The 14,812-nt window shown below is 55.7% G+C and overlaps 1 protein-coding gene across 1 annotated transcript; it reads right to left on the reverse strand.

Moving 5' to 3' along the window:
* Window positions 1-902: 902 nt before the first annotated feature.
* On the reverse strand, window positions 903-3,815 carry CD7 (CD7 molecule; the record flags this gene model as incomplete). The annotated part of the gene is made up of 4 exons (XM_082678793.1): window positions 903-1,004; window positions 1,804-1,943; window positions 2,188-2,502; window positions 3,746-3,815. The coding sequence occupies 4 exons, from the start codon at window positions 3,813-3,815 to the stop codon at window positions 903-905; spliced, it is 627 nt and encodes a 208-aa protein (XP_082534919.1).
* Window positions 3,816-14,812: the final 10,997 nt, after the last annotated feature.

A 14,812-nucleotide genomic window follows, 5' to 3' on the forward strand; every position in this document is an offset into this window, starting at 1 on the left:
TTGTTTCTATGCCCAAAGATCATTTCCCAAAGATATAATTCCAGCTAAAACGAACATCATTCGCTAATGACACTTTAATCTTTGCAAACCCCGTGGATGAAGGGTTACCTCATCTCAGTTGGTGGGCAGCATGGTCTGCGGTTTCTTGGCCCTGAGTCCAGGAGGACAGAGCCACGGTTCACATCCACTCTGGGCACGCCTGTTTCCCCAAGGTCGGTTCCCCAAGGTCCCATCACACCCCAACATGAGCGCACACCGGGAGTGGCCCTCTGTTAAGACCCCCAGACCACTGCTGCTAGCTCCCCTTCCTCCATCCCCACGTCACCCCATGGTGGAGGCTAGTGAGGCCAGGAGGACTCTGGTTGATTTGCCCCTTCTCCAGCCTGAACAGGGGCTGGAGTGAGTGTGTGTCCCCTTGCCCCTCCCTCCTTCCTGAAAGTCTCACACATAGTCCCTTAGGCTGTCAAAGTCCTTGGAGACTCTAGGGTGTCAGGCAAGCCTCCCCTCCTTGACTCTAAGCTGGCTGAGAAATAGACACTGGAGTTGGAAAGGGGAGAAGACAAGCCCTTTATTTCTGGCAAGGCTGGGCTGGGGTCAGCGCTCAGTCCCCAGCCTCCGCAGCCCCCCCCCCAGCTGCCCGCTGCCCCAGGCCCAAGTCCCTCCTTCAGAGCAGCCTCTTCTGCCATGGAAGGGTCAGGGCAGCAGGACGACAGAAAAGCTTCCTTCCCGGTGGCTCCAAGGTGCCAGGAACAGCCTCAAGGGTGGGAGGCAGGCAAGGAGGGCTGCCTGGAGGAGGCAGCAGGAGCCTGACTGCTGTGGGGAGCTGCCTGTGTGTCCACGCTGGGTTGGATGATCTGCCCAGAGCTCTGCTAGACAGAGGGAGGCCTGGGGTCCTGCCGGGCTCACTGGTAGTGGTTGGGGATGGACGTGGTGTTACAGCGTCTGTGGGACATGTCCTCGTAGACCACGCACACCGAGTTCTTTTCCTTCGCACAGCAAAGTTTCTGGATCTGAAAGAAAGCCTGTCATCTACCACTGGGGGCAGCTCGCTCAGGGGCACCCTCTATCTTCAAGGCACCTCCCTTCAGGAAGCTTTTAGATTTGGGGGACTGCATGAACCCTTTTTAGGAGGGTCCTCGGCCAGACCCTCAGTTCTCCAGAGCTTCCCAGGCCTGGGCAAGGGTGGGCGAGGCAGGGCCATTGGGCAGCAGCAGAGAGGTGGAGGTGGAAGTGACCTTGCTCCCTGGCCCTGGACAGGGAGGGGTCTGGCTGTTGCAGGGGACATGGAATTGGAGGCGCTAGGTGAAGGTGGGGGCAAAAGCTGATGGACCAGGGACAAGTTGACCACTTCCTGACCCCTGTCTCTGTTGCCCCCTCCCCTCCTGCCTCCAGCCCATGATCGCACATGGATTTCACACACCCACAGGCCTGACACTCGCATATGCACACCCATGCACACGTGCGCACACGCGTGCACACTCTCACAGTTACGCGCAGCATCCCCATGCTCTCCGAAAGGGTCTCTCTGGACCCTCCTCTCGCTCCCCCGTAAACGTCTGACCAGGACGTGTCTTCCTGGCCCCACACCCGTCCTTGCTGGGGGCTCCAGTTCCTGGGTTTCCTCCCACCTTGGACCTTGCCGTCCAAACCCTCTGAGCTCCAGGAGACCCTGACGGAGGGAGTGGGTGGGTGCTGAGGTTTCCCATGTGGCCAACTCCCTGGGGCTTAACCACTCTCCTTCCCTCCCTTCTCTCTGAGAGAAGCGGGCTTATAGATGACATCAGATGACATCTGAGGGTCCACACTGACCTGTGTCCTTCTCAGCACACACACGGCTCCCAGCCCCAGTCCAACAAGGAAGAAGCCCATAGCCAGGGCCGTGGGGAGGGCAAAGTGTATCAGCTGAGTCTCCTGGCACGTGTTCACTGTTTGGGGCAGTTTTTCTGGGAAGAAGGAACAGAGACAGGCATTTGGCAGGTGAGGGAGTCCACAAGAGCCTCTGGGGTTCAGGGCAAGGGCGGGGCTCTGGAGTGTGTGTGCGTGTGGGAATCCAGGGGGCTTCCTGGAGGAGGTGGGCTCATGGTAACTCAAGCAAGGGTAGAGGGAAGATCCTCAGACAGGGGGCAGATGGAGCCTGGGCTGGCCAGCAGGCAGGTGGAGTGGTCCCTGGGGTGGCACACTCCTTACCTGTCACCACGACCAACGTCCCGGGGCCCCAGACCTCATCATTCATGATGGCCTGGCAGGCATAGTCACCGGTGTCGGCCAGCTGCAGGTGGTGCATGCTGATGGTCAGGTTGTACTGCAGCCCTGAGAAGGTGACGCGGCCCTGGAACCGCTGGTCCACGGTGGGCTCCTTCCCGTTTTCATAGTAAATCACGTTGCTGCAGTTCGGCCACCTTTGCTTCAGGTAGAGGCCAAGCAGGGGCCCCCGGCTGGAGCAGGTGATGTTGACAGAGTCCCCCTCTAAAGCGATCGTGTAGGTGGGGGACTGCCACACCCCTGCAAGGAGGACCTGCCACTGTCACCACCAGCCTGGCCAGAGGGGCAGGGACCCACCTCTCTGCCAGGGATGGTGGCAGGGCAGAGGTGCCCTGGGTCAGCCCACTGGGTTTTTCTGTTTTTATTTTATTTTGTTTTTTAATTGAAAGAAGGCTTTAATTTCTTTTTTTTTTTTTTTTTTTGCCACACCGCATGGCATACAGAGTCTTAGTTCCTTGACCAGGGATCGAACCCCTGCCCCCTGCAGTGGAAACGTGGATTCTTAATCACTGGACCACCAAGGAAGTCCTGGACAGCCGGCTGTTGTCAAGGACGAGGCAACTTTCGGAAGCCTTGAAGCAGCTCATGGCGCCAGCACCCTGGGCTATACTCAAGTTCCAAAGGGGCCCCAGGGGGCTGGGCAGCCTGTGACCTCTCCCCACCCTGAGGGTCGGGGGAAGTCAGAGCTGGGGCCTCTTCCTTCCAAAGCGGCAGGCCGTCCGCTGAGACCTCCAACCACTCTCCCAGGCTCTACACCTTCTCCCTCTCTTAAACGACAGTTCCCGAGAGAGCTGGGGGCACTGTCCTGTCTCTTTCCAATGCCTACTGCCTCAGTTTCTCCACCATTTCCAGGCACCTGAAGCCAGTGGCTCCATGGGGTGGGCATATCCTGGCTTGTCTGTGGGACACCCAGAAAGTTCCCTCACCTGCCCAGCAAGGCCCAGCAGGACCCACTTCTAGGTGCAAACATAATCCAAATACCAGCTCTCCACAAACTAAATTCTGCAGCTGTTTTTGGGAGAGAGAACACAAGAATTTCACCTGCCGGGTCCCCCATCCCACCTTGCGGAACTAATCATGCTCTCTCCTTCTTACTGCAGAACTTCGCACAAAAGGTAAACCGAAGGACAGTGTTCTCTCAGGACAAAGACAGCCTTGCTGGTTGTAGGAGAGAAAGTCCCCAGACATTCAGGTAAAGAGAAAGAAGAGATTCAACCATAGTGATTCTGCACCCAGATATCAGCATCTTGGTGCCCATTGTTTTTTGTCTAAGTGTCCAAAGCTGGACCTTACCCTCTGGAGGGGCTACCAAGGCTTCAAGGGAAGGTCACACTCAGCATCCCTGGGAAGGGGGAGCACCCCCTTCCCAGAAGGAGAGTCCGGGGCGGGGAGGAGAGGGCTGCAAGGGTGGCTGGGTGGGAGCGCTGAGCCCGCTGATGGGTGCAGTGGGGGATGGGGGGACGGATGGTTGGAAAGTGCTTACCTTGGGCAGCCAGGTTGCGGGGGAGCACGAGGAGCATGGGGAGCAGCTGGAGCCCCAGGAGCCCAGCCATGCTCACTGCAGTGGGGGAAGAACAGGGCCCCCTTACAGGGCTGTCGAGACTTCCTGTCTGCAGCACCCAACTGTGTGCCACCACCTCACAGACTGCCACTTCCAGGGGCAGTCACGGAAGGATGGAGCAGGAGGTAGGCAGGGGGACAGCACACAGTGACTGTAGGTTGGGCACTCCAGGAGGGCTTCCTGGAGGCGGTGCCTTGAGTGAGGGGAGGCGCTGTGGGCGAGGCTGGGAGGGACGGCCCTCATCCCCCCGCCTCTAAACTGCTGAGTGCCCCCAGGTAGACCCATGGTCCTGGTCCTCTGCCCCTGCTTCACAACAGGGAGAGGAGAAAGGAGGGTGAGGAAGGGTCAGGCCCAGGAGAAAGATAAGGGGGTCCCCACGTGGGGACCTGATTTATGCCCAGAAACTTGGAGTATTATGTCAGTCATACCCGCAGTGTGGAGGCTTGGTGTGGCTGTAGGGACCGGGCCAGGGCATGTGCCCAAGGCTACGGCTGCCCTGGTGGCTTGCGATTCTGTTTCCTGTGGGTGCAGGGGCTGGAGGCATCTCAGCTGGACTAGCATCCTATGTTGGTGCACCAGGTCCTGGTGATCAGCCCCCAGGGCAGAGGGAGACCCATGCCTGGCCCCTGACCCCGAGGACACGGAGGCAGACTCTAGGCAACCAGGAGGTCATTTTTCTGTGGGCCACAGGCCAGATGGCCAAGCCTCAAGTGTTGCGCCCAAAGCCACATGTGCATGTACACAGGTGTGTGCGCATGGCTCACGTGTGGTCTGACAGCCTTAAGCTGTTTCCTCCCTGGAAGCCCCCTCCACTGGCCAGATGCTCCTGTCTGTTGATGGCTCAGGGTCCTGAGTGGGGTTTGGGGGTGGGGGCAGACCCACAGACTCTCCTTGCACGAGGGGTATCTATTTTGGGGGCAGAATCTTGCCAAAGGCCCCTAGGAACCTAGCAGGTTGTTTGCAGGAGGTCATGAAAGCATAGGGCTTGGCAAAACAAGACCCTTCCTCATCTCATTCTGCCTTTGTTTATCACCAACACTCACTGGGCACCCGTACGTGCCAGTGCCTGCCACGAGCAGAGGGCAAAATGGACAAGAGGCCTGTGGCCTGGAGCTGACCTCCAGGGATGGACAAGCAGACCTGCAACAGGACACACAACCTGTGTCGGGAGAGGGGGGCCAAACCTCAAGGGGCCATAAGAATAAAGGACTGAGGAGATGAGGGAGGGTCATGTGGTGCCTGGGAACAAGCATTCCAAGCAGAAGGATCAGTAGCTGCATGATCCCTGAGGCCAGAAAGTGCCTGGTGTGTCTGAGGGTCTGCAAGAGGGCCAGTGTGGCTACAGAGGGGGAGGGGGAATCAGGAGGAAGGGCTTCCAGGGCATTGCAAGGACTCAGAACTAAACTTCCTTTAGAGAAATCCTTGAAAATACAGACAAGCAACGAGTAGAAAATGAAAATTAGTCAAAGACTCAGATGCAGTATTTCCTTCTAGGTTTCTTGCCTTGGGTGTGCAGGGGCTGAATGACTTACGCGAGCCCTTCCCACCATAATACCAATGTTAAAATAACCTTTGAATTACTTCAAATGCATCAACACTTTTTGTTTCAGGCAAAACGGAACAGATTTCCATGGCCCCCAAAGCATGGAGGTCCCAGGTGCCGTGCACACTGTGTCCCATGGGCTTGGCCCTGTGGTGGCACAAACCCAGTATTTCTCGTGTGAACCTTACTTTAACCTGAGAGATGCAAATGCAGCCCATTCTAGACCTGGACTCTGGGTGCCAGCAAAGCTGCTCTGGGGTCATCATCCTCCTGTGAGGCCACGGTCGTCGGGCACCGCGCAGGGTCTCCAGTTTTGGATTCTTCATGGTGAGTGAGGACTCCCAGATGTCTGGTCATTTGGATGCCTTGGGACTTTTTAGTTTTTAAGACTCAAAGCAGCTTGTTTCAGATTTTTATTTTCTCCACTTAAAAATGTGTTTCTCAGCTCATTTGATGGTTTGCTATTTGGTTTAGTTTATTCATCTTGAGGGTTAGCAATACGGATGTTTCGCAAAGCACTGAATGCAGTACTTCTAGAAAAACCTTCATTTATCACCTTATATGTACCTTTTAAGAATACACTAAACGCACCACCAAACCAGCTCTACAACAAATACTAAAGGAACTTCTCTAGGCGGAAAAGAAAAAGCCACAACTAGAAATAAGAAAATTATGAAACGGGAAAGGTCACCAGTGAAGGCAAACACACAGTAAAGGTAGCAAACCACCCACACACAAATATGATATCAAGACCAGTCATCACGAGAGGAGAGAACAAATGCAGGATGTTTGAAATGCATTTGAAATTAAGAGATCAGCAACTTAAAACAATCATGCATATGTATAGACTGCTATATCAAAACCTCATGGTAACCACAAGCCAAAAATCTATAATAGATAGACACACAAAAAAGAAAAAAGAGTTCCAACACAACACTAAAGACAGTCATCAAATCATGAGGAGAGAACGAAAGAGGAAAGGAAGAAAAAAGACCTACCCCCCGCCGCCAAAAAAAGAACACACTCAGTGGAGTTACACAGTTTTGATCATGAAGACATCTGGCATAAATGGGTTTGGGACCTAGAAGAGCCAGCAGGTGGGGCAGATGTGGGGGAGGGGAGCCCCAGGGCTAGGGGAGAGCAGGGGGTTGGACACAGGTCCCCAGCAGCCACCTGCCCTGCTTCCCTTCCAGAGGGGCTGCTCTACCCCCTGGTGGTGGAGGAGGGGCCCACGCGCCATCTCAGGCCCCTGATCCCCGCATCCTGGCGCCACAACTGCTGGCAGGAGGGTCCCCAAAACTTGTCCTTGTTCATAGTCCAAAGACAGGAGGGTGTCCACGATCAACACAGGACCCCAGACTGGGGTGTCTCCGAGGTGACAGCAGCATGGCCCTCCTGCCCCAGGGAGGAGCCCAGGCCAAGAGGCCTGGATGGAGCAGAGGAGGGGGAGGGTCCTGCTGGGTCAAGTGCTTTGGAACTTGAGACTTTTGCACTTTGGGCCACAGGAGCTGCTGAAGAGCCCCCCCTGGCTTGCGTGTCAGCGAGAGGCCAGGATGCTGCCAGGCTTCCTGGTCCTTGGCCTGCCCCTCGCCTCACTTGCTCTTTGTGTAGTGCAGTGCGTGGTGCACAGGACTCCCCACTGTGGCTCAGAGCCTCCTTATCTGCGGAGAGAGGGAGGGAGGGATGAGAGCCATCGGCAGACACCTGTGCTTAACGGCACACCTGAGGACACACCAACTGCCCACACATTGTAGGTCTCCTGGAAGGAGCAGGAAGTCCAGCTCCCCCCATGCCATCCTCCAGGGTGTCCTGGGGACAGTGGGGACCTGGTGGGCTCGCTGGGAGTGGGGCATCTGTGTTCTGGGCCTGGAACTGCCACAGTGGGCTGGGGTCCTCTGGGGGAGGGGTACCAGCTCTCTGGGACCCTGCACGCTCCCCACTCTCCCACTAGCCCCAGTGGGTGCAAGGCTATGGGGCCGAGTGTCCATGCTGAGTCTCAGAAGACCCCGTCCAAGACCCCCTGCCCGGCCCACAGACCAGGCACAGAGGCCCATACCTGACAGAGCTTGGAGAACTTCGGGGAGCCAGACCTTCTGCACCAGGCCAGCACGCAGACCAGCAGGACGGAGAGGGCGACCAGGGCGAGGATGAGGAGGACCACCTGGGCCTGGCTCCTGTCTTCGGGGTCAGGCCTGAGACTGGGGAGCAGCATCTCCGGGCCTGTGGGGAGTGGGCGGGACCTCCACCTTTCGTTCACTGGTGCAGGCTAGGCTGGGGGTGCCTGCCTTGGGGGAACCCTCGAGGGGGACGTCACCTCCAGCCAGGAAGCCCATAGGTGGGAGAGTGGCAGGGAGATGGGGTGCATGGGATGGGCAAGGTGCCAGGCACAGAAGGTGGGGGTGTCTGATGGGGGAGACCCCAGGGGACTTCCTTGAGGTTCCCCTCCTGTACCCCAGGATGAAGATAGAAACACCTACCCCAGGAAGGTGTGAAGAGTGTGTCTTGGGGCTCTGCCAAAGAGAGATTGCAGGTAGGTTGGTGGGGACCTGCCCAGGGCCAGCCCTTATGCAGCCCCTCCACCCCAGGTATCAGATGAGCTCTGGATACAGGAGTCCACGAGGGCCTCACTGGCTTCCCCTCCCAGGGCCCGGCTAGGCTGGGGGTGCCGTTCTTAGCCCCTCCCACTGTACTTGGTTGGGGGCAAAGCTGAACCCCTGCTCCCTGTCCCCAGAGCTCGGGGTGACCATGACTGCATTACAACCAGGTGTGGGGGGATGAGAGTGAGGGGTGGTGACTTGGGGAGTTTTGCAGCAAAGGAAGTCGGGGGTAGGAGTTTTTTAGGGAGGGAAGGGACCAGCTCCCTGCGCAGACAGGGAATGGTGCCCAGGGCATGCATGCATGGGCTGCCCTGGGGAGAAGCTCGGAGGGGTCACAGATGTGGGGTGGGTGGAGCAGATGGAAGCCCTCTTTAGGCCCCATCCCTGTGGCTCTGGGCACCTCAGGTGGGCAGGAATTGCTCCTCCCTGGTTGCTGCCCCTCCCAAACAGGCAAGCACCTGGGGGTCAAGGTGCTCCTCTCCTCACCTGAGACGTTCAGGGTGGTGGTTTTGAGGTTTCTCTGGAGCCCGACAAGACTCCACTTGTACTGCCCTGCCTGGGTGTCCTGGGCTTTTTCAATCACCAGGTGCGCCTCGCCCCCTTTAACCCAGAGCTGCCATCCATCCTGATGGAAGTTTCCTGGGGCCTTTACACTGAAGATGAGCTGCCAGCTCTCCCCGTGGTAGGTTCGCAGGGAGATGTTGATGTGGGAGAAGAGGTTGGTGATGCTGCAGGCCATCACGGCTGGCTTGCCCCTGAACACAGAAACCACGTCCTTGGTGCAGCTGGGGCTGTCCCAGTCTGTGGGGATACAGTCCAACACGTGGGTCACGGCTGGGCCTCAGGACTTCCACTGATTGCCCTCCCTGGGGTTACTGACACTACCTGGGGCCTGGGCCCTCCTGGCCTGACCTAGGTCTCTCCTTCCACCGCTGTCTCACCCCCGGGGGGGCCCCCCTAGCAGAGTGGGACCACGAAGTTTACCTCTACTCTGAGCAGTCCCAGAGGTGGCCAAGAGCAGGAGGGCCCAGAGCATCCTGGGAGTGGGAAGGGGAGATGCCGAGGTCAACATGGCCGGCAGGATGGGGAGCAGGCCTCAGGGGTCCCTCGTCTTCCTTAGTGGTTTTTTGGACACTCCCTGGAGGAAGGAAAGCCGATGAGTCAGAGGCCCCCTGGCCTCCTTCAGAAGCCGGTGGGAGCGGCCACAGCCTGGCCAGGGCGGGTGGGGGTCCCCAAGCTCCTCCCTGACCACTGTGCCTCGACCCTTCTCTGTACCTTTATGATGTGTGCAGTGGGGCCACTGTCAGACAGATGAGAAACATGGATGAGACAGGAAACAAGTCCCTGGGAGACAACCCCATTTACATCACAGGGGTTACCCTTCAATTTTATATAAAACATACAAAACTGCCTGAGCCGTGTGTCCTGTAGGGACGGGTCGTGACACATAGAAGTTCGTGTAGCCGCTTGAACCTGACACCAACCTAAGACCACCTTGGAAGCCCCCAGCCCCTCTCCCGCTCTTGCATTCCACAGCTGGGCATTTGGGGACATTTGGCCCGCTTGCCAGATTTATTAACAAAAAGAGTCTTCCTGTGGAACTCGTGAGTTCTGATCTGGAAAACTGAACTTTCACTGCCTCTGAAACAAGTGTCCATCTCAGGCTTCAGCCTCCAGTAAAAGTGACATTTATCCTGATTAGTTTAAGCTATTTAAACGATTGACCCTTTGATTAAAATAATAATAATAATAGACTTTTGGTTTTGTCTTTGAGCAGTTTTAGGCTTACACAAAAATTGGGCAGGAAGTGCAGACAATGCCCACATCCTCCATTACTGGCATCTCCAGTCAGGGGGGCATTCGTTACACCTGATGAGCCTATAGTGGTTTGTTCTCACTGACTGAAGTCTACGCTTTACATCAGGGTTCACTCTCGGTGTTGGACATTTAATGGGTTTGGACAAATGTATAATTACATGCATCCACCTTTAGGTACCATACAGAGTAGTTTCACTGCCCTAAACATCCTCTGTGCTCCATCTATCCGTCCCTCCTTCCCCCCAACTCTTGGCAACCACTGATCTTTTTACTGTGTCCATAGTTTTCCCTTTCCCAGAATGTCATAGAGTTGGGACCCTTCCATTTTGAATTCAGCCTTTCTGATTTTTTTCCACTTTTGGGGGAATTGGGCAGAAGGGCCAGGAGCAAAGGGAACTGTGAATGCAACCGCTTCCAGGAGCTTGGGGCCGTCGGTGAACAGGCTCGGTCCTGACCTCAGGAGGCTCTGGGCCGAGCAAGGAGAATGACATTGGGAGGGACAATCTCAGTCCCCCCAACACACACTGTGGCCACATCGCACCCCCATTCCAAGCACTGCATGTGTGGAAACTCGTCAAATCCATGGGACTTTGACCAGGTGGGGCCTGTGGTCCTCCCTGTTGTCCCATCTCCCCATTCCGCCCCAACCCTCACTGGGCTCCTGCCTCAGAGCGGAGCTGACAGCTGACTGCCTGTAGTCTTGCCTCCTCTACCTGCCTCGCCCCTGGGACTCCTGTTGGACCAGCAGGTCCTGGCCAGTGTACTGGTGGACCTGGGAGTTCCTGGTGGGAGTGGGACAGGGTGCCAGCCCTGCTGATCTGCGGGCCTCGGAGCAGCAGGAGAAGGAGGCCCACTCTACCCTGGAAGGAAAATGGCAATATCCAGCTTTTGAAATAAATATCTAATTTGAGTCAGGAAGGGTTTCAAGAACGTAAAATGCAAACCAACCCATGCTCTCCTGTCCTCCTCCTGAATGGCTGGGTCTGCAGGGGCTCTGGGTTGGCGGCCACACTCTTGGGGAGGGCAGGGGTGGACTCTAGCATGGTTGCGCCCATGGGCCCAGGGCTGGTCCCAGCCGGCTCACCCTCCAGGGGGATGGACCAGGCAGAGCAAACAGACAGATGGCCAGGCTGATGGATGGGTGGTGCTTTCTTTCTCACTCAATCCACATGGGATTCTGGAGTCCCGGGGTGGGGTGTGTACAGGGTAAGGTGTACCGGTGACAACGCATCCCCCTGCCCTTAGGTGTCTTGGTGCTCTGGTCTCTCGTAGATGGTGCTGACCCTGGGTGCATCCTGGATGAGACCCCATGGCAAACCCAGAATGGACTCTACGTGGTATGTGCCTATTCTCCTAAGAACAGGGACCCTGAATCTCCCTGAGGTCTGATTAATCGCTGTGCTGCATGTGCCCAGGCATCTGATGACAGTGCTAGCAGCACTGCTCCTAAACTTCATAAATCAGAGGCAGTTGCTCTACCCTGGATGCCAGTTTTCCATCTATGCCTGGATGCCCGTTTAATCGAAGAGCACACGTGGCCCAGAGCTGCGTTACTGTGATTCCTGGTGTGTGTCTTCCCACCACTGGTCCAGTTCGTTCATTCATTCACTCACAATAATCAGCACCCATGAGCCCACCTCCCACATCAGGCTCTGGCTGACCTTGCCCCTAACCTGCACCCGCCAGGCGGCCCCGCCGGCCCAGCCGCTGCCTCCCCCTCCCAACCCTCCACATCACTCTCTTGCTTTTTTATGCATTGTTTTTCGCCTTTGCATTCCTAAAAAATAGAGAAGCTTTCTTTTAGCTGTCTTTAATAGTATGATAGGCTGCTGGCCAGTTTCGGGTGGGGAGCCTCCTTTTGCCATCCTTCCAGGCTTAGCTGGTGGACCCGGTTGCCAGGAGGCAGTGGCAGGTCCTGAGGCAGCGGAGGTGTAGGCCACCCTGGAAGCTGAGTCGCCAGGCCTCACCAGGTGTGGTCCCTTCCAGCGGTTCTGAGCTTCGTGGGGTCGGGGTCGGGTTCCAGAGTGGTCAGCGGGCCAGAGTCTGAACTCGTGTGACCCGTGCTGCTGTATCCCAGCTTCCTTTGTTTGACTTTCTAAACTTGTTTCTGTTCCTAATGCACCATCAGAAGGACAGTCTTCTTTTCTCATATATGTACCATATCTGTAGCTGGGGAAGAAAGCAGCACTGAAAGATGTCAGCTGAGAGACACGTATTCTTGTGCACACGTGTGCAAACACACGTGAGTAATTTTACATATGTGGAATCATATTAGACGAGCTTCATCAGAGATGCCCACTGCCCGTCCTCTCTCCTTTCTCCCTTCATACTGTACGTAGTGGGGTGAATGGTGACTCCCAAAACACATGTCCATCCAGAACCTGTGAAGGTGGCCTCACTTGGAAATAGGGCCTTTGCAGCTATAATTAAAGATGAGACTTTAATTATAGCTATAGTCCCCCGGGACTACAGGGGGCAGACTGGCTTATCCTGTTTTTGGCCCTTTGGGTTTCTGCATTGCCACTGCCTTTGCAAACCCTTTGCCCATTTTCCTGGGATTGTCTGTCTTCTCCTTACAGGTTTATAAGACTTTCACGCCTTACAGAAACAAACCACATCCACGGCAAGTGCCACCCCATCATCATTTCTCCCCTGATTGTTTCTGGAATAAAGACTCCACATGTTTATGTCGTCCTGTCTGTCTTTTCCTTGAAAGTTTCAAGATTTTGTTTTAAAGTGGTTTTTGTTTGTTTAAAGTATCTTTTTAAAAAGGCCTCCCAGGACTTCCCTGGTGGCACAGTGGTTAAGAATCCACCTACCGGGCTTCCCTGGTGGCGCAGTGGTTGGGAGTCCACCTGCCGATGCAGGGGACGCGGGTTCGTGCCCCGGTCCGGGAGGATCCCACATGACGCGGAGTGGCTGGGCCCGTGGGCTGTGACCGCTGAGCCTGCGCGTCTGGAGCCTGTGCTCCACAGCGGAAGGGGCCGCAGCGGTGAGAGGCCTGCGTACCACAAAAAAAAAAAAAAAAAAGAATCCAACTGCCAATGCAGGGGACAGGTTTGAGCCCTGGTCCAGGAAGATCCCACATGCTGCGGAGCAACTAAGCCCGTGTGCCACAACTACTGAGCCCGTGCTCTAGAGCCTGTGCTCCACAACAAGAGAAGCCACCATGATGAGAAGCCCACGCACCGCAATGAAGAGTAGCCCCCGCTCGCCGCAACTAGTGAAAGCCCGCGTGCGCAGCAATGAAGACCCAACGCAGCCAAAAATAAAATAAATAAATTTAAAAGAAAATAAAAATAAAATGGCCTCCCAGACCGTTGAGAATCCATCATGACCAAATTTTGTCTATTTTTATGTTCAAATCTTAAATCCACCTCAAGGTCTTTTTGCAAGTGGCATGTAACAGGGTCTAATTTTGCTTCCTTCCAGGAGGGCAAGTGGTGCCCAAGGCACTGAAGAGTGAAGCACCCTGTCCCCTCTGGCCGAGGGACCCCCACCAAGCGGGGCCACTCAGAGTCTGCCAAGCCATGCGGTCCAAGCCACTGTTGTCCATCGTGTGTTTTCACCCCTGGGATGGCAGGCTCTCTCTACTGCTGTTTATCTTTCCTTGGACTTTTGTGTTCCATGAGAACATTAACATAATTTTAATCAATTTTTTTTTTTTTTTAGAACCAAGTGGAGAGGGGCCTTTGTCCCGATCCTGCCCGAACCTGCTCAGCATAACACAAAAGAGGCTGAGATTTCGCAGTTGGACACAATCCAGTGGCTACCTTTCTGATTTTACTGCCAGTCAGCAATTGCCAGGATGGGTATAAATAGCTCATCACCATTACATGTTGCTGAGAGCCTTATGTGATAGAAGGTTCTAGAAAGAGGTTTTGCAACTTTCTGTGCTGGGGCTTTTCCTGGCACCTCAGATAAGATCTGCTCAGTCCTTTTCTTGAGTATTCTTGCAAAACAAGTTTTCTTAAATTGGAATACACAAAATGGTGCCGAGCAACACATGGGGCCCAAAGGCATCCTTGCTGGTGGTACACAGTGACTCCTGGCCCCCTGGCCAGAGCCCTCAGGGCTACCTGGAGGGAGAGCCCTGCACAGGTGTGTCCTACCCCGAGCCTGGCTGAGCAGACAGGAAACTCATCTTGTGTGGTCATCTCTGGCCACTGGCCCTCCCTAGAGGAAGCCTTGGGCAGGACCCCCAGCATTTCCAGTCTCCTCAAGGTCTCCGCCCGACCCCTGCCGCTCTGCTGCCTCCACCGACCTCAGAACAGTCTTTGGTCCCCACACTTCCCCGGCCATCCGACGTGGGTCTGGGTGCCCCATAGACGGGGAGGCAGGCCAAGTCTCCCCAGGCAGGAGATGTGGGAGGACACGCTCCCAGGGAGGCTTGCCCGCTGACCCCCAAGGCTGGAGCAGGCAAGTGTCCTCACGGCCACGTGAAGGATTCACCCCCAGGGGACCAAAACATGAACGCCACCTAAGCCCATGCTCTGGGAGCCTGGCCCTTCAGCGGCATGAGTGGTGGAGCCCCCTGCTGGTGGCCTGGCGTATCCACCGAATGCCCAGTGCACAGACTTGACACCCGGAGTCCTCTGAACGGGAATTTATTTCTACCACGTTCCTTCTGTGCAACCTCGAGACTTAGCAGGCGTGTTCTTTCTGGGAGGGAGATACCCAGGGGTCTGTAGTATCCAGAAGGAAACCCTCCCCCTCAAAACCTTTCCTCATCACATGTTTTCCTGACTGTTGTCCGGCGTTTATCTTTCCTATAAATTTAAGAGTCGTGTTTCAAGTTCCAAGTACACTTTCTGGGATGTTGATTGAGAATAAATGAATGGGTGGGTTAGTTCACAATCCTGGACCATGCAGGGCCTCAACAGCCGGGAGAAACTGCCTCCTCTTCAGAGGCTTCCTTGATCCTACTCCCACTCCCTGCGAGGCCCACCCCTCTACGTGCGAGCAAGCACACAGGGCACACACACACACACATACACACACACACACACACACACAGTGCTGGGGGGAGGG

This window comes from Grampus griseus (genome assembly GCF_964374135.1).
Source record: "Grampus griseus genome assembly, chromosome: 20".
Taxonomy (NCBI): Eukaryota; Metazoa; Chordata; class Mammalia; order Artiodactyla; family Delphinidae; genus Grampus; species Grampus griseus.